At 41.6% G+C, this 22,861-nt stretch overlaps 1 protein-coding gene across 3 annotated transcripts in view; it reads left to right on the top strand.

The window, feature by feature from the left end:
• Positions 1-22,861, top strand: part of PIP4K2A (phosphatidylinositol-5-phosphate 4-kinase type 2 alpha) — a 463,092-nt gene that overhangs the window by 261,965 nt on the left and 178,266 nt on the right. For all 3 annotated transcript variants that reach the window (XM_033931331.1, XM_033931333.1, XM_033931332.1), the window contains exons 2-3: positions 2,005-2,102; positions 16,193-16,289. In XM_033931331.1, coding sequence (XP_033787222.1) covers positions 2,005-2,102; positions 16,193-16,289 — 195 coding nt within the window. The remainder of the gene's footprint in view (positions 1-2,004; positions 2,103-16,192; positions 16,290-22,861) is intronic.

Raw genomic sequence — 22,861 nt, 5'->3', positions numbered from 1 at the left:
GAATCTGACTTCACCCAACTTCTCTGTGCCTTTGTCCTCTCCCGCATGGACTACAGCAACACGCTGTTCAATGGTCTCACAGCAAAGAATATAAAGTGTCTCCAATGTATTCTAAACATGGCAATCAGACTTCTAAAAAACCTTCAGGCCCACGAACCTGTCTCTGAAGCTCTATCATCAGCACACTGGCTACCATTAACCAAATGCTGTGTCTTTAAGGGCTTGATGCTAGCATACAAATCCCTACACATGGTGCCAAGCTACATGTCACCCAAGCATCCTCCATATCTGCCAAACAGACCACTCCGCTCCCAGGAGGAAACATGCCTCCCAAACTCCCCCTGGTCTTGCCCTTTAACTACTGACTGCCAGATGACGATCCTACTCACATTTCTTGCCAAGCTACTGGAATCAACTACTCCCACAGATCAGATCCCTTGAAGGACGCCTGAACTATAGGAAAGCAATAAAAACTTACCTCTTCACCTGATCCCCTGCCTATTGCCTATCGAAACAAGATTTCCTGTGCAGACTAGTTAGGATAAACATACTGTATTGTAAATATGGCAACATGTATGATAATCACTTTGTATTGTATATGGTAAAATGTAAACCGTTTGACTGTATCTTATGTATGTTATCCTGTAACCCGTTCTGAGCTCGTCAGGATAGAAAACCAATTAAATAAATAAATAAAATGTATTGGTAAAACAATTTTTACATGTGTTGCCAAAGCAAAAGCCACAATGGAGCGTCTCAGCAAGAAAAAAGTGAATGTTCTCGAGTGCAAAGCGCAGACCTGAATCCAATAGAAAATTTATAGCAGGACTTGAAGACTATATAGTCCTCGGACAATCCCCAGTCTGCTGGAAAGAAGTTTTTGCCCATTCTTCTTGGCAGAATAGTCGAGCTGCACTAAACATTTGTGTAAAATTGGTAGATATACCTTTCCTAAACATTTCGTAGTTGTTGCTATAGACCAGGGGTGTCAAAGTCCCTCCTCGAGGGCCGCAATCCAGTCGGGTTTTCAGGATTTCCCCAATGAATATGCATGCACATAGATCTCATGCATAGTCATTGGGGAAATCCTGAAAACCCGACTGGATTCCGGCCCTCGAGGACCAGAGTTGCCCATGTCTGACCTAAACCCTTGACTATTGCTGTAGGACAGGGATCTCAAAGTCCCTTCTCGAGGGCCGCAATCCAGTCGGGTTTTCAGGATTTCCCCAATGAATATGCATTGAAAGCGGTGCATGCACAGTCATTGGGGAAATCCTGAAAACCCGACTGGATTCCGGCCCTCGAGGACCGACTTTGACACCTGTGCTATAGACCGTCATCAAGTATTGAGTCCAGGGGTGGAAACATTTATGCAACCAAGACTTTGGCTTCTTTATCTTCCTTACTTTTTGATATTTGTGTAATTTGTTCTTTAGCATTGAAAGTATAAAGTACAGTATGTTACGCAGCTCAGTTAACTACTTTAATGCATTTTGTTCTGTATTTTTAGACAACAGAATAAGAAACATACTCTATGTACAAGGGTATGAAGACTTTATGAGGCACTGTAAAAATTTTCAGGTTCTTAGAATATAAATTCGATCCCAACCTGCTCTTTGTGAGTCTGGGCAAGTCACTTAACACCCTATTACAGGCACTGGGTCAGATGAGGAAAATACTTAAGAGCACCTGATTACTATTCAATGTGTTGTAAGGGGTGAATCTCTTCATGAAAAGGCAGCTAATAAATTCAAATAAATAAATGATGGGCTCCTTTTACAAAGGTGTGTTAGGGCGTTAGCGTGCGCGCTAAATTGCCACGTGCGCTAGCTGCTACCGCCTCCTTTTAAGCAGGCGGTAATTTTTCGGCTAGCGCACACTAATCCGGTGCGTGCGCTAAAAACGCTAGTGCACCTTTGTAAAAGGAGCCCTATATATATATATTGCAGTGAAACAAAACATTGACTCAACGTGTGACAATCATTTGGTTTTTTTCCCCTCTAGATTAATGAACTGAGCCATGTTCAGATCCCAATTATGTTGATGCCAGATGATTTCAAAGCCTATTCCAAGATAAAGGTGGATAATCACCTTTTTAACAAGTAAGTAGAGATTTGTCTTAAATGCCTGTGCTTTTAGCTTTGCTTGTCACAGTGCTAAGAACAATGCGATTTCCCAACAGGAAAAAGTTGAGTTTTGCTTATTAAATAAATCCTTTGCTTGGTTTCCCCATTTGTTGTTATGCTATTGGCTTCTTGATATATTGTTTTCTTTGACGATGTCCATTCAAATCTGTTCCCATCTTCACATGGGTACATAAAGAATCACATTATCATGGATTAGGTAAAGGGTAGTCAATAAATAAGATGAATGTATATTATTTCAATTTAAATGATGCTATCTAGCTCCCTTGATGTGGACTAATTGGATATAGATTTATTTCTGATATTCTTGATAATGGATAATTTCCTAAAAGAGAAGTCCATAGGCCATTATTGAGATGGCTTGGGGAAATCCACTGCTTATTCCTAGGATAAGCAGCATAGAATCTGTTTTGCTACTGGGGATCTAGCTAGATACTTGGGATTTGGGTTGGCCACTGTTGGAAACAAGACGTTGGGTTTGATGGACCTTCAGTCTGTCCCAGTATGGCAATTCTTATGTTCTTATATGTAATTCTCAAAATCAATTTAAAAATTAATGTAAACATAGAATCAAAATAATAATTCACTAATGGAGGACTTGAGCTGAATTATTATTTTCTTCTTGTACGATAATTTAACTTTTTATTCATATTAACTTTTCTTGTTGAATTTGGTAAATCTTTACATTGTCTTACATTTATGGCTCAAAAAGGCTTTCTGTACAAGTGGAGGCTTGATATATCATTTGAAAAAGTATGAATAAATTGTTAAAAACAAAACAATAATTCACCACCTTTAAGTGACATTTCCTCACGTAAATCTGTAAATCTTGTTTCCTGTCTCAGGTAAAAAGAACAGAAAACCGTACTCGTTTTGAGGAGTATTCCAACTTGCCTTTGGTCTTCAAAGGTTTTTGTTTTTAGTTTTAGTTTAGCATATTCACCACTTGTGAGATAATCCAGTGATGATTGACATCTAGGAGTTCTGCTATGAGAGGAAGAGGTCAAAGCAGGCAGATTCCTTTCCCGTGCATGATCTTTGGCCAAGACCAGAATCAAAATGATATATAACCTGCATGAAACCCAATGCTCCTGCGATTTCCTTTTCTTTTTTTGTTTTCACTATAGCGGTAATTAATTGGAAGGCAATGGATTTTTGAAAGTTAGGAGGGGTTTCCATAACTCAGTGCCCAGTACTATGATTTGTAGAGCCCAGCAAGGATAGAGACACTGAAACATTGGGGAAATCTGGATTTTGTATAAATGACACTGCTGCACAGACCTTATTGGTTTAGCATCAAAGTATTTTACCTACCGATGCACGCAATGGCTCACCGCAGTCTTTTCCATGCTTCGTAGCAGCCTCTGACTGCCATGTAAAAATACAGTAAGGTCTTTAATACAGTATTAAGACGAGCATTCTGGGCGTTGCTCTGACATTGCCAGATTGATGCACAAACTGAAACACTGACTTGTAATGCTCAGAGTCTGACTTCGCCCAACTACCCTATTCCTTAGTATTCTCCCACATGGTTTACTGCAATGCACTATTCAACGGTATCACGGCAAAGAATGTACATCTCCAGTGTGTTCAAAATACAGCAATCAGGCTTCTAAAAAACCTTCGTGCTCGTGACTCTGTCTCCCAGGCTTTAGTGTCAGCTCACTGGCTGCCTGTAGTCAAACATATCTTCAAGGGCCTAATGGTAATGTTCAAACTCTTACATGACATGGCGCCATTACATGACTGCTAATCTTCTGTGCGTGCCGATTGGTCCCTCTGCTCCCGTGATGAAATACACCTCAAAACGCTCCCTGGTCATGCCCTTCGACTGCAAACTGCCAAACGATGGTCCTAGTCCCACTTCATACCGAGCCACTGGAGTCGACTGCCCCCGCAGATCAGATCCCTTGAAGGACTCCTCAACTTAAAAACAATAAAAACATATCTTTTCACCTAAACCCCTGCCCTTGACCGATGAACTACAAAGAAATGTATGTTGGTACCAGAACCAGTATATGTCACGTAAGGAAAACTTGGATTGTACAATCTTGCACTGTAACTATGGCAAATCTAAGCTGTAAACTGTCTATATGTTTTTCAAATTAGGATAAAACTTGTACTGAAAACATTTTTTTCTTTTTTTTTTAACTTTATTTAGTTTTCAAATCCAACAAAAAGTACAATATAATATACATACAAAACACAATAATCAAATAAGCACATATAATCAATCAGTATTAATATAAAACTAAAACTCCCTCTCCCGTCCAACATTTTCCATCAGGGAATAATACTAAACAAATGATAAATTCCCCCCCCTCTATCCTCTAACTATAACAACTCTACAAAAGACGTCAATGGACCCCAAACTAATTTGAATATCTTAGTATTCCCTAGCATGTCAGCATTCATTTTCTCATATTTATAACTTAAACATAAATTCGCCCACCAAAAAGTAAAATTAAGGCGATCCCAATTTTTCCAGTTACGAGTAATCATTTACATGGCTATCCCGGTCATAATAAGAAAATGTCGACATTTATACCTATCCAATGAGGGTTTAAGATGTAATATCATCCCACATATGACAACCTCATATGTCAGTGGAATTGATGACTCCAGTATGTTATTGTTCTGTCCCCATATTGACTTCCAAAAGTTAAATATCAAAGGACAATAGAACAACAGGTGATCCAGTGTTCCAATGTCTAGATGACAGTGCCAGCATCTATAAGATTTGGAACTATCTAATTTCTGTAAACGAACAGGGGTCCAGAAACTTCTATGTAACAAAGTACTGAAAACATTTCACTGTAAGGATAACTATGTCAAATTGTAACTAGTAAACTGTATATTATGTATATTAATATTAGATCACTAGCATGTGTCAAGTTAGGATAAAAACTGGTACTGAAATTATGTATGTTTAACCTGTAGTGTAACCCGTTCTGAGCTCTTTAGGAACAATGGGATAGAAAATGAATTAAATAAATATTACCAGCTGGTCCGGGGGTGCCAGTACTGTTAAAAGCGTGTCAGCGTGTGTCTGAACCTGGGGCTGATAATTGCATGACCTGGAAGTTCAAAAAATAGGTAGATAACAAGAAGAATCTCATTTTTTTAATTGCCTAGCCAGTAATGAGAAGTAAAGGGAATTTTTGCTATTTCAAACTTTACCTGATTCTTCAGTGTCCTAGGTTTTGTCAAACAGCCCAACTCTGGGACCCTAAAAATCCATTTCTGTCTTTTGAGCGACAGACAGAGCAAATTGGGGTTGCCATATATGTATACATGTGTATTAAAGGTACGTCTTATACATGTTCGTTGAAAGCTGCCATGGTTTGCTGGTGGTTCTCCATCCCCTCCCCTCCCTTTCCCTCTGTCCAATAGCATCATCAATAAGACATGCCTATGACTGATGCTATGGCGTAGCATTTCCTATTCTGCAAGGTCGCATTTCCTGGTGCATACGCATATTTATATGCCTCTTTCCAAGGACTATTTTGCGTCAGTGCCAGTCGCTTTCTCCAATGACTGATCAGATGGGATTTCTGATGACCTCCGTGATCCTCATGCGAGGTTCTTTGGGCATTGGTTGTCATTTTGGCACTACAGCGACCCACTGGATTTTAATGGCGATTTTAGAGCATTTGGGCCTAAAAAACTGGTGATCAGGGAGTGAAAGAAGCTTTTTTGAAATACTGTAGTCATGATGTGTTAAGATTCTTCTATTTGAGGTTGCTAGTAGTATCGCAGATAATAAAATTCATACTGAAAAGACAGTGATCATCAGGCTTCCAACCAAACAACTTTGAGCAAATGAAAGGTAAATTTTACTTCCACAGTTAGGAGTACTGGTGGAAGACTTCCATGCGACTCAAAGCTGCTCAACGGGAACCTGGCAGTCAGCTGCTGTGTCTGTGTGAAGACTCTCGGAGCTTGCGTTTTGCATAAAAGGGTACCTGGCACAGTGAAAAGTTCAAGGACACAAAATTATGCTTTTTAATGCCAAGTATATTTCTCAATTTGGGGGAATTATGGGATTATTGTAAGTAGGCTAGATCTATGGGCTAATTAGAAATATGATGTTTACTTGAAAACATGTTAACAAATTGCAGTTGTATTAGATAATGAGTTGGAACTTGAATAATTATGTAAAAATTGTTTTTTAAAAAAAGATATATTTTGTACTTTTTGAATGGAGAGGGTGGGGCACACAAAGGCAATTGTGGATGGAGTTGGAGTTGTAGATAAGATACCTACAAGTCTGCCTTTGGTTACTAAGTAATTAAATTGGATTCTTCTAAAGCACTATGGGCTAGATTCACTAACTTGCCAATCGTGCCTGATCCATGGCCGATCGATCCACAGCAGGTCAGTATTTAAATAGGGGCATTCCTCCGATCACCCCCATTAAAATACTGATCCATTTTGGATAAGTCGGCCTGCCACGGATCGGGCATGACCATACAGATCGCTAGTGAGGGATCCTGAAGCATGCACAGACTAGTGCTGCCTGATTCAGGAAAAAATTTTTTGATTTGATTCGATTCAGCCTACTAAATCGATTTTTCAATTCTATTCGATTTTCCTGCCCAATTGGGTGGGGTTTTTTTAACATCCTGGTGGGTTTATTTTATAGCTTCTTCACACCCTTTGACTTCTCCTAACCACACTGGCGCTGTGGTGTAAACAAAATAAACAAACAAAAAAGACTTTTCCTCTCTCTGTTAAATCCTAGCTCACGTTTGTGGTCTAACAAAAGCTCTGGCAGGATACACGTTTCAAATCTGACATATTGTAATCACAAAACAGAAAATAAAATTATTTTTCTACCTTTTGTTGTCTGGTCATTGTTCAAATCTTGTTGGTCCCAGGCTCTGGTTGTCTTCTGATATCTTGCTTGCCAGGGTCTCCTTCTTTCTTCTTTCTCCATGCTAACCATCCATCTGCTATCTCTGTCCTCCTCTTCCGTTTCCCTTCCCTCCTCTGGAGGTCTGGCATCTGTCCTTTTTTTCATTTCCATCTACAGATCCACCTTTTCTCAACTACCCTTTCATCCAGCATCTCTCCCTTTCTGTAACTTTCATCCCTAAATCCCATTGTCCACCATCTCTCTCCCTCTCCTCTATTTTTAGACCCCTTATTTCTTCCCCCCAAAGTCCGGCATATGCATGTCTCTTTGAACCCCCCCCCCTTCCCTCCCTCCCTCCGTGTACTTCTACATCAGGGCCCCCTCCCCTGAACATCTGCACCCCCCTGAAGGCCTGCGTATTCAATTTACCTAATTTCAGCAGCCTGCCCTGCAGAAGATTGCTGGCTCTAGCGATCTTTGCAAGCTGCCATACGTAGTCCGACTTGTCTTCTCTCTGCCACGGTCCTGCCCCTCCTCTGATGTCAGAGAAGGGCGGGACCGCAGCAGAGAGAAGACAACTCAGATGACGTATGGCAGTTTGCAAAGATCGCTAGAGCCAGCAATCTTCTGCAGGGCAGGCTGCTGAAATTAGGTAAATTGATGCGGGGAAGCCGGACACCAGCAGGGAAGCCACTTCCCTACTGACCCTCCCCACTCGCCCTCTAAAGCAGGAGTGGCAGGCCAGCAAGAGGCAGCGCTGATGCTCCTGTTTTAGGAGCGAGCGGGGAGGGACAGTCAATGAATCTGGAGGCCGATTTTTTGTGGTAAATCGATTCAAATCGTGAATCTGGCAGCCCAATTCTCAGCTTCCCCAGCCTGATTCTCAGCTTCCCCAGCCCCCCTGCCCGATTCTCAGCTTCCCCAGCCTCCCTACCTGATAATCAGCTTCCCCAGCCTGATTCTCTGCTTCCCCAGCCCCCCTGCCCGATTCTTAGCTTCCCCAGCCCGATTCTTAGCTTCCCCAGCCTCCCTGTCCGATTCTCAGCTTCCCCAGCCTGATTCTAATTTTCCCCATCCCCCCTGCTTGATTCTCAGCTTCCCCAGCCCCCCTGCCCGATTCTCAGCTTCCCCAGCCCGATTCTCAGCTTCCCCAGCCCCCCAGCCCGATTCTTAGCTTCCCCAGCCCGATTCTTAGCTTCCCCAGCCTCCCTGCCCGATTCTCAGCTTCCCCAGCCCCCCTGCCCGATTCTCAGCTTCCCCAGCCCGATTCTCAGCTTCCCCAGCCCCCCTGCCCGATTCTTAGCTTCCCCAGCCCAATTCTTAGCTTCCCCAGCCTCCCTGCCCGATTCTCAGCTTCCCCAGCCCCCCTGCCCGATTTTTAGCTTCCCCAGCAGAATGAGGCAGAGAGCAGGGTGGCAGAAGGCAGGGTAGTCAGAAAGAACCTTAGCGACTGCTCCTCAGCAGTCGCTTATTTTTGATTGGTTAGCCCAGTTCGTGTCCCTAATTTTTTTTAGTGAATCGCTGCCTGCCTACGTTTGCATGCCATTCCTCCTCATTTGCATGCACGAATCGGGATTGGATCGGCATAGAGCTCAGTGAATCGGGGTCGGCGGAAAATTGGGTCGCAAACTGATCGGTACACGATCGGTTTGCTTAGTGAATCTAGCCCTATATTTCTGTTTTGGGGAGGAATAAGTCAAGAGCGGGGAGGGGGGTTGAAGCTGCTTAATTCTTACTTTCTATTCTTGGTGACTGTTCAAAGTGTGAACTGATTACTCAAGTGGCTTCTACATGGCAGCCTTATTCTGTTACTAATGAATTCTATTCACTAGCTCTCTCTATAGCAATTTACACTGCTCCTAAAGGTCTTTTTAATTAAATTATAGGGTGTTTCATTCTTTAGTATGAACTAAATGGCTGATAAATAAGAAATCCTTTAATTCAGTTGTTGAGTTAATAGGGTTCACTGTAAACGCATGATGTAGATGGTGTTAAAAGATATTTTTGGTCTGCAGATGCAGCTATTGTCTGCGTGTATGAATGAATCGCTCTTTAGTACCTGCCACTCATCATGAAAGCTGCAAAGGGGCAGCGGTGAGCAAGGACAATTAACAGAGCATTTAGGTTTAGCATTCATTAATGGTACAACAAGCCCTGTTTTTCCGTACTTCACCTTTTCCCCCACTTCTAATATATTAGTGATGCTGGCTCGGCCTCCTCACACCAATTATAATGCATCCTCTTGCATCTTAGCCAGAAACATTTTTGCCATTTCTCTTGTTCAAGCAAGGTATATCCAGAATTGCTGAGGGTATGATAAACAAAGTACAGATAACTAGAATTATCTGGATGTATGTAAATCTAAGATGAACACAGAATACAATGCAGGTATTATGTGTGCAAATAAGTAGGATTTAGTATGAACATAGTACATGATACTAGTCATATATGTGTATAGACATAGGATGATTGATATTGTATAAATATGTCTATATTAAAAACCATCTCAGAAAACACTAACTCTGTATTGTAACACCTTTACAGAAGCTCATATAAACTGCCCTGAATTGGCTCCCCAGTCATTAGTAGCAGTATAGAAGCTTTCAATAAACAATAGCCAATATCTGTAGACTAGTAAGGAGATATTCTGTATCGTTTGCCTGATAATAGCCAACAGGATGATGCGTGCTAAGCACAAATTGTATATTGGCAATTGTGTGCACACTTGTTATTAGAGAATAGTATTAGAAGTCCAGAGTTGCACACCTAATTTTAGGCATGAACACTTATGCCAGCTCAAAGGTTGGTGTAAATATGTGGGCCTGCTAGTATACTAGAACCTGAGCATGTAAGTGCTATGCACAGTCCTGACCCGCCCATGCTCCTCCCACAGCCACATACCCCTTGCATTGCGATAGATTTTGCATGTACAAATACCAACTAAGGGTGGTTGCACAAACACCAACTAAGGGCAGTTGCGCAAATAACGGCTGCTAACTGCCAATTAGTGCCAATTAATACCAATTATAGCCAATAATTGCTAATGCCAATTGGCAGTTTAGTATTAAATTATTCGTGCAATGACAGTATTCTATAACTTACACACACAACTTTATATGCTCAGACATAAAATTGTACATTTAAGTGTATAGAATTAGGAGTTATTAGGACAATTTTGTAACTACACCTGTAATTAAGGGCCCAGAACACATATAAGTAAGCACGTTTGATCTCTTAGGGAGAGGAGGAGATAGATGTGCGGATAAGAACATAAGAATTGCCGCTGCCGGGTCAGACTAGAGGTCCATCGTGCCCAGCAGTCTGCTCCCGCGGCGGCCCTTAGGTCAAAGACCAGTGCCCTAACTGAGTCTAGCCTTAACCTGCGTACATTCTGGTTCAGCAGGAACTTGTCTAACTTTGTCTTGAATCCCTGGAGGGTGTTATGCCCTATAACAGCCTCTGGAAGAGCGTTCCAGTTTTCCACCACTCTCTGGGTGAAGAAGAACTTCCTTACGTTTGTATGGAATCTATCCCCTTTTAACTTTAGAGAGTGCCCTTTTAACTTTAGAGCGTGAACAACCTGCCTTTACCTATTAAGTTTATTCCCTTCATTATCTTGAATGTTTTGATCATGTCCCTTCTCAGTCTCCTCTTTTCAAGAGAGAAGAGGCCCAGTTTCTCTAATCTCTCACTGTACGGCAACTCCTCCAGCCCTTTAACCATTTTAGTCGCTCTTCTCTGGACCCTTTCGAGTAGTACCATGTTCTTCTTCAAGTACGGCGACCAGTGCTGGACACAGTATTCTAGGTGGGGCCATACCATGGCCCAGTACAGTGTCATGATAACCTTCTCCGATCTGTTTGTGATCCCCTTTCTTAATTATTCCTAGCATTCTATTCGCCCTTTTTGCCGCCGCCACGCATTGCACGAACGGCTTCATTGACTTGTTGACCAGTACTCCCAAGTCTCCTTCCTGGGGGGGTCTATCCAAGTACTGCACTGGACATCCTGTATTCTTGTATAAGATTTTTGCTACCGACATGCATCACCTTACACTTATCCACATTGAACCTCATTTGCCATGTTGTGACCCATTTCTCGAGCGTGTTTATATCATGTTGCAGGTTTTCGCAATCCTTCTGCGTCTTCACTACTCTGAATAATTTCATATCGTCCGCAAATTTTATCACCTCGCTCGTTGTATCAATTTCCAGGTCGTTTATAAATATGTTAAAGAGCATGGGTCCAAGCACCGAACCCTGCAGCACTCCACTCGTGACGCTTTTCCATTCCAAGTATTGTCATTTACCCCCACTCTCTGTTTCCTCTCCACCAACCAGATTTTAATCCACGTAAGTATTTCACCCTCGATTCCATGACTCGCAGTTTTTTTAACTAGTCGTTCATGCGGGACCTTGTCGATGGGTAGACTGGATGGGCCATTTGGCCTTTATCTGCCATCATGTTTCTATGTAGGAGCCTGTTCTCTAGAGGAGCATAAGTGCTTTCTTGATAGAATAGTAGCATAACCACTTAGATATGTACATAAAAATTAGGTGCAAGCACTCAGTCCCACTCAGGCTCCACCCTTGTGTATATCTACCTGTAAAATAGGCACTATGTAAATTATGCATCTATGTACAGAATAGCACAGGTGGTGGTTTGGTATTCGTATTCATAAGCTATTACGTACTCTACATATTTACATTATAATCAGCAAGTTGATATCGGTGCCTATTTTATAGAATCACTCTTTATGTAGGAATTCTGTTAGCTTTTTAGAGCTGTACCGAATAGCATAGTACTATTTGGCCAAATATGAATAATGAAAAATATTATTCAGCTGAATATGAATATTGAATACAAATAATGGTTATCGAGTTTTAATATAGCAAATAATGAAAGAAGCAACGTGAAATCAGAGCTCAAGTGTTTATTTTAGTAGGATTTAGCACAGTAGAGCGCTGGATTATTTGTATTCAAATTTAAATCATAATTCAGCTGAATACGATTAACAAAATTCCAGGCACTATATGGGACCGAATCAAATTGACTATGAATATTCAGTATAGACCTAGTTTTACCCAGTAAATACTGTATTTTTCGCTCTGAGGAAATCGAGACATCTGGTAACCCTAACCACACCAGTAGGTGTTAAATAGCTCAAACTTTTACTTCTTTATGAATTCAGAAGAGGCAGTACACTTGAACAGCAACAGTTTATTTCAAACATCCCAACAAATATACAAAGTCCAGAATCGGGTGTAAATGATTCGCTCATGAATCCTCCATGTTGGATAGATCCTGTTGTAATTTCCAAGCACAGGCCTATGTTAGTGGGATAGACCTGACCTGTAAATTTTAATGAAGTGATCAGTTGGTTTAGAATCCCAAAAGACAAACCTCCCACCCAGAGCCAGGGCTTAAGATTCCTCTGGAGTGAGGTCACAGCTCAGACAACCCTTTAGGCAGTCCCAAGACTGGCCTGGGCTCTGGAAACTGCTAGAAATCTGTGGCAGTTCCAGAGTTGCCTGAATATCTGAATGCTGCCCCTGTTCTCCATGGAGACCCAGGTGCAAGGAGCTTTGTTTCAAAAGCTCCTCCACTTACTTCCTAATCATCACTATTGTCTTAAACCAATGGCCCAATCTCTGCAGCCCCAAAGGTGGGGGCTGCTGTTACTGCTCAATTGCTGTGGAACACAGCACAAATTGTTAAACTGCAAACCTTACCGTTTACTTTACTGCCATAGGTGGGATAATGTGCCATACCTTTTACCTTGTGGCAGTGACGCTTGGGCTGGGCCAGATTGACCCACCGGGGCTCGTGCCACAAGAAATAGATGTTTGTGACCTGTAACCTGCCAGTGGCTCCCAAGCCCACTGTTGTGCTCTGGCTCAGTTCTCTAAATACTGCCTCTTAAAGGGAGAGGAATAAACCTAGAGAATTCTGGGAGTTGTAGTTTTCTACACTGGGGCACTTCTAGGTATAATCTCTGCTTAAAGGCAGTAACAGGGACCTCTAGGGCACTGAATAAAGGATCCCTACTGCGCTTCCCAGGGTCACTGTCACAACCTTCATATATCCCACCTAGAGCTATAATCGTAGAGAATGACACGGTGACAGAATTTGTCACCGACTCTATCCCCGCGGATAACCACAGGAAAACATCTTCTGTCATTCTTTAGTGTCTTACAAGTATCTCAACCTCAGTCCTTCTACACCAGCATTCTTCAATGCGAGGCTTGAGTGTCAGTGGCTGTGCCCATTCATACTCTGATTCTTTTCTTTCTCCTTAAAAAAATAATATGGGGATGGTTTCCCACGGTTATCCACGGGGACGGTGATAAATCCTGTCACTGCGTCGTTAACTAGTAGTTAGCACATTTTAAAAGGGATCATTCTTTTACTCAATCTTTAATTGTATATGTGGATTACACGTCTCAATTATGTTCCATTTGCAAGATATTAGTGCCTGTTTACTAAAATGCAGTAATGATTACAGCACAGTAATTATCAAAATTATCAAGTAGTAACTGCAGAGTTTCTGCGTTAAATGTTGGGGAGGGGGGGTCCCCAGCATCTTTCCATTCAGTTAACATGGAGACAGTTTCTTTATCATGTTTTAACAGCATTGAAGATAATGTGATTCAGTTTGCAGTATTTAGGTGATATTAACTGTACAAGTGGTCCCTATCCATTCTGTGTTCCATTTTAGCTGTTAATATGGAAATTAGTGCATGTTAACTACAAGGGTGCCACACTGTATGCCTATATTAACAGCAGTTTAATACATAGGCCTCCTTATATTAAATTAGATTATGTAATCCATTTGACTTTGAACTATGGGCTAGATTCACTGAAGTCCACAAATCGCTCCGATTCGTGTCCTATCCGTTTCCGAGTCATTCTGGCCGATCAATTCAGTAAAGCTTGTCCATGCAAATGATCACATTGTAAACACGCCCCCATTCCGCACACGTCTCGCTGTAACATCAATCGACACGCATGCACACTGTTATCCTTGTTGGTTTTGAAGCACATAACACATGCGCTAGCTCTATAGGACTTCACTGTGTAGAAATGGGGCAGGGTTTAATCGCAGACGTCATTGGCGGGCTCCAAATGCGCCTACTGCAAAGCATTGTTGTCGTAAAAAATGCAATATAGGAACGGTAGTTTTTACCAACCTCTCCGTGGCATACTTGTGTTCCAAAAGAAGCAGATAGCGTAGCCGACGAGCGCCATCCATTTCTCTCAGGAAAAGAACTGTTAAGTTGCTAGAAGGCACAACATTTAACTGTGAATGCGCTGGGATCACGCGCTGTTATATACAGCCTATGAATCCCAGGAGTCTGTGCGGCTCTTTCTGCCGTGAAGTACGAAGCAACCAAAGGCGACCCCGTGACGTCAGTTGCATGCAACAATCTAGCTGGAAGGAAGGGGGGAGGGATAGCTGACCCTTAAAAGTTATTTTTGATTAAAAAAAAAAAAAATTGGCATTGATATATGAAATGTACAATGCGCAAGGAGAGCATAGGGTTAATCCGTGATTTTCTCGCCATGTGCATTACAAATCCGAGATTCACTCCCTCTATGCGCATTCCAAAAAAATCAAAAAAATATTTCTAACGCTTATGTACATGCAAATTTACATATATTTAAAGTTTAGATATATTTTGGATTTTTTGCAGGGTAGATATATATTTTTAATGGGGTTCTTAATATACATGCGGCAGTTGCTAGGCAGGAATAGTTTCGAGGATGTATAGCAACTGGTCTTCAGCAGATGAAACTTTTTGGATCAGAAAGGCCAGTCGGTTTGGACGAAATGGTTTCAGGAATCAATGCCTTAAGAAATTTACATGCCTTTTTACTCATTTGCATGCATCGGATCAGGTGCGGATGGGTTCTGGAGGAAGGTAGTGAATCGAGCCGTAGTCGGAAAGTGAGCGCAAACCGATCAGTACACGATTGGTATGCTTAGTGAATCTAGCCATATGTTCTTTCTCTGGACTGCTGGATAGGAAAGTCAGGCTAGTAGTTATTCTCTGAAGTTGAACACTGTAGATTTATTCATATGCCATTAGGGTCGCCCCTAATACGGATGGCTGCCCTGCCTACCAGTGCTTCATCTCTACTATATGCCCATTCCCTAATGGTCAGATAACCTGTTTCCTCCAAGTTCAAAATAATGGTGGACCTCTAGATCTAAAGTTGGCTTATGTTCTGCTCTCCCTTTTTCATGTAGTTGACCTGGCTTCCAGTGGAGCTTACGGGTAAAGCTTAAAATTGCTCTCTAATTGTAAAAACCCCTATTGGTGATGTGATGCAATTACTGTACATTACAATTTAATTATAATCACAGATGTTTCAGTACGTTTCTCCTTCAATTTACACCAACAAAGAAGTTAAACATTTAAATATTTGTATTTATTTGTTGTAACAAAAAAAAACAATTGAGGGTGAAAGAAAATTAAATAAGTATGTCCAACAATTGTTGTTATCAGATGTTTAAACAAGATAAGGTAAATTAAATTTAAATATAAACGAAAAGCCAAGCTAATTTACCATTCACATGTGATCAAGTTTACATTGATAACCCCATCATAATTAGTGATAATATTTAAATCTCAAGCAAACATGTCATGCCTTTCAACTTAATACCAACTTTGTTCCAAGATATCCAAAACCACAGGTAAGCATTTGACTAGGTGACTCTTTTAAAACCAGAGTGTTTCTCAATCCCAAAGCTCAATAAAACACAAAAAATATATATATGTGTGTGCACTGGATTAGCGTGTGCTATAGTGCACGCTAGCCAAAAACTACCGCCTGCTCAAGAGGAGGCAGTAGCGCCTAGCGCATGCAGCATTATAGGGCGCGATATTCTGCACATTAAGGCCCTAACGCGCCTTCATAAAAGGAGCCCATACTGTATAATTCCTATCTTACCTATGCAGTAACAGTTGCCCGAAAATCAGTTACCCCAAGTATTGCTCCATTTCAAGGAGTGAAACAAAATTAATACATTTGGACCTTCCAGTTGTCTGATCTGTTGTCATCTTTGATGCAGTTGTAGTTTTTATGCAAGAAACACATGTTGGTTAGGCCTCAAGTTTGTTGATCTATAATATTTGATCTAATATATACCTGAATAATGCCTATTGGAATATTATTGTTGTTTCAGAGAGAATATGCCAAGTCACTTTAAATTTAAGGAATACTGTCCAATGGTCTTCCGCAACTTGAGAGAGAGATTTGGAATTGATGACCAGGACTTCCAGGTATGTTACCTATCAGTCTGTATCAAGCAGAGGGACCAGGTAAAGCCATGGGCCCAACGTTTGGGTTTGTAGTACTTGATAAAAGTAAGCTAGGCTGTTCCTGGAGCCAGCAAGGAGATACATATGAATCGTCACTGGAGAAGAAGGAGTAGGATACCATATTTATCCAAAAAAAAGAGGACACATTGTCTTGCTCCAAGCCCTACCACCATACAAACTCAACCAACTCATCTCCTCTCTCCTTCCCTCCCTTCCCCACTCCTGCAGGATCGGAACTTCTAGTGGCAGTGGGTGTCACCTGTAGTTAGGGGCCATATCATTTGCGGTCCTGCCACAGATACTTTTGGTCCCGGGTAGGTTGTGAGCCATTGGAGACTTGTTTGGCACTGGCTGGAGGTGTTAGGAAAGACCTCCAACTTTGCCTGTGCTCAAAACTGTGTCTGAAGGGTCTTCAAGCATGCATAGATGCGATGACATCACATGCATACGCAGTACATGCTAGACGTAGCCCTGAACGCAGGTAGATCCAGGGCTTTTCTCACCACCTCCATATAATATATACCTGCATATAATATATGTAAACTGCTTTGGCTGTGCTACAGAAAGGCAGTATATCAAATCTGTGACCTTGTATAGCCGGATATTACTGAGATCTGATTAATAATTGTAAACTGCTCTGAATCGACTTCCCAGTCATTGGTAGTGGTATAGAAGCTTTCAGTAAACAATAATTACCGGTATGACCAGAATGGATGCTGTAGTGTACAAATCATCAGGCTAGAGGGACAGTTTTACCTCTAACTGGGAAATTTTCATCCCCTCAGTTTGGGGGGAGGGGGGTCTTTCATATTACCAGGACAAGTGATCTAAAGCCAAATTATGTTTATGTTTATTAAATGTTTTAACCACACTTCGATTTATCAACATCACAGTGTAGAAAATATATAAAAAGAAACAAAAAGAGCACCATTTAAAATAGGAAAGTAAAGAAAAGACAAAGCAAAAAAAATATTAAATTAAAGGAGGGATAGAGGACAGCCATGTTAGGTGCCCTGTTAGATCAACTTTTATGATAGACTAAATTAATTTCTACTATCCTTACTTCTCATTATTTTATGTATATTCTGGTCTCCTGACTACTTGTAAACCGAGTCGAGCTTCAATGAGACATGATCCGGTATATAAACCGAAGACTAGATTAAATTAGGTGCCCCTCAAAATTCCCCATAGATCATGGCAACTGCTGTTAGGGCTGATGTCAATGCTCTAAATCAGTGGTTCCCAACCCTGTCCTGGAGGACCACCAGGCCAATCGGGTTTTCAGGCTAGCCCTAATGAATATGCATGGAGCAGATTTGCATACCTATCACTTCCATTATTTGCAAATCTATCTCATGCATATTCATTAGGGCTAGCCTGAAAACCCGATTGGCCTGGTGGTCCTCCAGGACAGGGTTCGGAACCACTGCTCTAAATGTTGTATCTATTTTAAACCACAAGCAACTTGAGCAAGTAACGTGCTGTTTTACTTGCCAGGTAGGCAGTGGCGTAGTAAGGATGAGGGGCGCCACCATGATCTTGGGAAGACTGCACCCAGGGCAGACCCCACACACACACACCCCTTACTATGCTGCTGCTGGTAGGCACTTATAAAATTGACAGTACACAGTAACTTAGGTTGTGAGCCAACTAGGGAAAGAGAAAGTACCAGTGTCACTGAAAGGTGGTACTGTATGTCAAATCCATGATCCTTCACATGTAGGTGGATAATAAACAGAGCGGTGATGGTGGGAACAGTATTTAGGGGGGATCAGGGGTGTGCAGACCCCCTGTTCAAGGGCATTATCTGGAGCTACACAGTCAGTAAGATGATGGGGTCTGTGGGGCGGGGGAAGTAGTACTTCAAGGCTCTCAATTATACAGATCTTTTATAGCATTTAATCACAACACCTTACCCTCCTCACTTTTTGTTTGCTTCCGAGAACTAAGTCCATTCCACATATGGTCACATAACTGTAACTCCAAATTTAATAGTAATCCATTGGATTAGGATCTGTTATTAATCAAGATGGACAACAACAAAAGAAACATTTGAAGTAGTTAGTTTATTCTATAAATGTATAACATAACTTTATTCGTCTATACCGCCACAATCAATCAAATTCTAGGCGGTTTACACAGAAGAGGGCTGGACAATCAGTGAAATACAATTAATTAAAATCCAAGTTTCCAAGTTTATTATAAGATTTGATTAATCGCCTATTCCAAATTCTAAGCGATGTACAGCTAAAAATTACAAAGTCAAGGGAAACATACATGACTAACAAAATTATTACTAAACATATTAAAATATCATTAAATACAAAACATAATATAACATGACTAAAGATGACTAACAAGACTATTTTTACTTACAAGATCAAACAATGGGAAAGTTACAACAGAATTCCTAAAATATTCAATATAAAATTTTGATTAACAATGATGTCCCCATTTAGGAAATAAATTTATCAAACACTGACTTGATTGCACCATATGACAACATAACTCCATCAATACAATTACCCCACCGGGACTGCTGCTTACTTGCTTGAAATGCAAGAGTCCTATCCAAAAAAGTCTTATATCTGCAGCCAGTAATTTTTGGATAAACAAATAAATTGGAATTCCTAGTTATCCTCGTTGGACTGTATAGCACACAACAGCTTTACCCTCTTCCATTCCCTGCAAGAACACCTGATTCTCTCTTGCACTCATCTCCCTCCCCCCCCCCCCCCTTTCTAGGCTGTACATGCAGATCCATGGACACCATTGCCATATTAGCTGGCACAGGGTCTAGTTCCCTTATGGATCTGAGAAGCATTTCCTGGGGACTGAGTTCATATATAAAACTACAATGTTCCTTGTGCTTGGTTTAGACATGAGGGAGACCTCCAGGCACTCCTCCCAGTCTTTTTTTCTTTAGTCTCCTCTCCATGAGAGATCAGAAACCCCACTGGCTTGTGCTTTTCCAGCTTTCAGGCCTGTTTGGTAGAAAAATGATCCTTAAGTGTTTGCTTCCACACTGTACATGGGATGATGTTGAGCTGGATATGTTTTCCCAATCAAAGGTGTATTAATCTAATCTAATCTTCTATTTGTGTGTCACTCATACCTATACAAGCTCAAGGCGACTGTAAAGAAAGGTAAGAGGGGAGAGAAAGAGGAGGGAGAGAGAGGAGGTAGATAGGTAAGAGGGAGAGAAAAAGAGGGGAGAGAGGAGGAAGGGAAAAGGAGAGAAAAGAGGGTAAAGGAGATTAAGTATTGAACAGATGGGTTTTCAGTTTTCTTCGGAAGATGATGTGGCAAGGTTCAGTTCTGGTCTTTTCTGTAAGGCCATTCCAAGTTTTGACTCCTAGGAAGATAAACATGGAGTGGAAAACTTGTTTTTATAGTGAAGATCTTTAGTGGATGGGAGATTTAATAGCATCCGGTTGAGGGTTCTGCGGGAAGTAGACCATGCTATTGAGAAGAGTTGGATGAGTGGGGCCGCAGTTTCCATAAAGTATGCAGTGAATGAAGCAAGATATTTTGAATGTTATTCATGATGGGATGGGTAGCCAGTACATTTGTTTGATGAAGGTTGTGACTGAGTCATATTTTCTCAGGTTGAAGATAAGTCTTACGGCAGTGTTTTGGATGAGTTGCAGTTTGTGAATTAGAGCAGTGTTGATTCCCATGTAGATGGAGTTACAGTAGTCCAGTTGTTGTGGGATCATCAGTTGTACGATCAAGGCAAAGTGGTATTGGTGAAAGTAAGGTCTGGTTAGTCTTAATTGTCTCAGGGTGTAGAGGGATTTCTTTCTAAGACTAGATATTTGGGGTTCCATGGTTAGAGCGGCGTCCAGTATGTAACCTAGGATTTTGGAGGACTCATTTATGAAGAGGTTTCATTAACATAGCATAACATAAATTCTTATATACTGTGGCTACCTCACAATTCTGTGCGGTTCACAAACCAAGAGATACTAACCAAGCATAGTATGATCACAGCAAATTAATCAAAATATTTGTCAAACAAGTATGTTTTCAAAATTTTTATGAAGGCCAAATAAGAAGTAGAAAGTGATAAGTGAATACTAACTTGTATCTCCCACATAGCCGCCTGGTATGCTAACATTGTACCAAAGAATTGTCTATAAACACATCCCTTTACTGATGGAAAGTCAAAGAATCGTACTTTACGTAAATGTTTTCTATTTACAAACTCAAGAAGATAACTGGGTAAAATTCCATTCAAAGCTTTAAAACATATGCAACCGAACTTGAAAATTATTCTAACTTCCATTGTTAGCCAGTATTCTAGGGACTGATGTTGCTTTTTTAAAAACTCTGTGGTAATTCACAGGTGAAGTGGCTACTGAGGGAGTACAGCTACAATGGGGGCAGAGCACTCTCTAAGGTTGCCCTGTGTAAATACTACTCCTGGTGGAATTTCGCATGTGCGAGATAGTGGTTCACATAAGCAGGTCTAAGCCGGCACAGAAGGAGGAAGTGGTCCACTGTGCAGCGGTTCACTTCCTCCTCTACTGCCACTGGCTGCACTGAATTCTGCACAGCATGTTCAGAGGGGATGAAGAATTCTGTACAAATTCTGCACATGCAGAATTTCGCCAGGAGTAAAAAAAAAAGTGCTGTATAAAATACACACACAGGCCAATTTCTACCAAAACATAGATGTACAAAGTTATGCATGCCTAAGAGCAGTTATAAATGTGTGAGGTCAGTGTATAAAAAGGGAAATGTACCTGTTATATAGGCAATGTAACATATGTGCCTTCCCTATGCCACATGAAGAAATGGTATTTTGAATGAGTGATGTCTCCATTTTGCCTGTATTTGGAGGTGCTGCTTCTAAATACTGAGTCCTCATGTTGGAAATAGGGACAGTTTCCCACAGAAAAGACTTGCTGACATAGGGATAGGTAACCATGCGGTAGCGTGGATCCACCAGTTTGGATTACTGTGCTCACTGCAGACAATAAAGCTAAAGCACATGCTGAGTGTGGCAAACTGCAGGATGTGGAAAAGGGAACAGGGAACAGTGAAGGGGCCAATCTCAGGCTATGCAAGCTCTGAATGTTTTCAGCCACTCAGATGCTGCCAAAGACATAAAACAACGTACAGCTAAAGGCCATAGTCTTATTTTGAATACCCTGCGAGTGCTGTAGTCTGCGACTGGTGAGTTTTGTGCAGGGGGGGTTGAGCTTGAGGTGGGCTTTTGATTGGGGGTGTGATGGGTGCAAGGGTGATCATACTGTAGTTAGTTTTGGGAACCATGTGCTCTCTTGGGTTGGGCTTATTTTGGCTTGGGGGGTGTTAGTTTGGAGAAGGGGGGAGGGGGTGGGGGGGATTGCTCAGACCTTAAGGGGAGGGAGGAGGGGTAACTCCTGGGATGCTTTTGTGTTGTTGCGGAGTATGGGTTTGGGGATTATCAAAACACAGATCTCCGAGCCTCTTGTGGTAGGCTTCCTGGAGCTGGAACGCAACCTTTGGGTGAGAGGTGATTGGGGAGGGACGGGAGGGATGGGGGGGATGTTGTACTTTGTTATGTTATGTTCATTAATTGATGGTTGTTTTTTTTTTAATTAATAAAATGTTTCAACACTAAAACAACGTACAGCTGGTCTGCCTGGTAGGCCTTTTAAGTCTCTGCTACACCAGTAGATATGGACTGAAAGGGCAGCAAAACCATGATCTAAGAAAGCAGTTTTAAAAAGAGGGAAGAGATAGTCAAGGATCAATGGATCGTTTCCAACTTCTGCTTTCTTTACTGTGTTTTCTTTTACTGGAGTCTCAGGAGTCTGTGATAATTTATGCCAAACCAAACCATGATGTAATGTGTGAGCCCATCTGGAGAAGGAATGTGAGTGTGTGTCTATGTGTCTGCAATTTCTAAAGCCTATGTGAAGCAACATCTGCTTTGTTTGCCTGATCTAAGATAGCTTAGCTTCCCTAAGATCCAACTTTTCTGTGTCCCAAACAACTGTTAGTACTCTCCGTGTATATATATTATTTTGCACAGCTGCATTGTATCCCCTCCTCACCACTGTGACATTTTTTATTGTGGAATACAGTATATGATTAGAAAATTGATCTCCAAGATTCCAAAATTAGCCTGATAAATCTAACCACAGCAAATCCTACTCTTAAACTAAACTAAACCTTATATACCGCATCATCTCCACAACGTGGAGCTCAGCACGGTTTACAGGGATTGGGAAAGAACGGAACTCCAATGCAGCCTGCAGAGGATCGCCAGTCGGCCGCAGCAATCCCAGCAGGCTGCCGCCGGCCTCCGCAGCACGTTCCTGCCCCTCCTCTGATGTACGGGACTGTGGCAGATGGAACATGCTAAGATCACTACAGCAGCCTGCCAAGATCACCACAGCCGACCGGCGATCCCCCGCAGGCTGCTCCAATGCGAGACCAGGAAGCCAGGATGGAGGGATGGAAGGAACAGAGGGCCAAATCTAATTACTCTGCAGGCCAAATTTGGCCCGTGGGCCTGAGTTTGACACCCCTGTCCTAAG

This window comes from Geotrypetes seraphini, chromosome 2, assembly GCF_902459505.1.
Source record: "Geotrypetes seraphini chromosome 2, aGeoSer1.1, whole genome shotgun sequence".
Lineage (NCBI taxonomy): Eukaryota > Metazoa > Chordata > Amphibia > Gymnophiona > Dermophiidae > Geotrypetes > Geotrypetes seraphini.
This window is presented reverse-complemented; position numbering and strand designations above follow the sequence as displayed.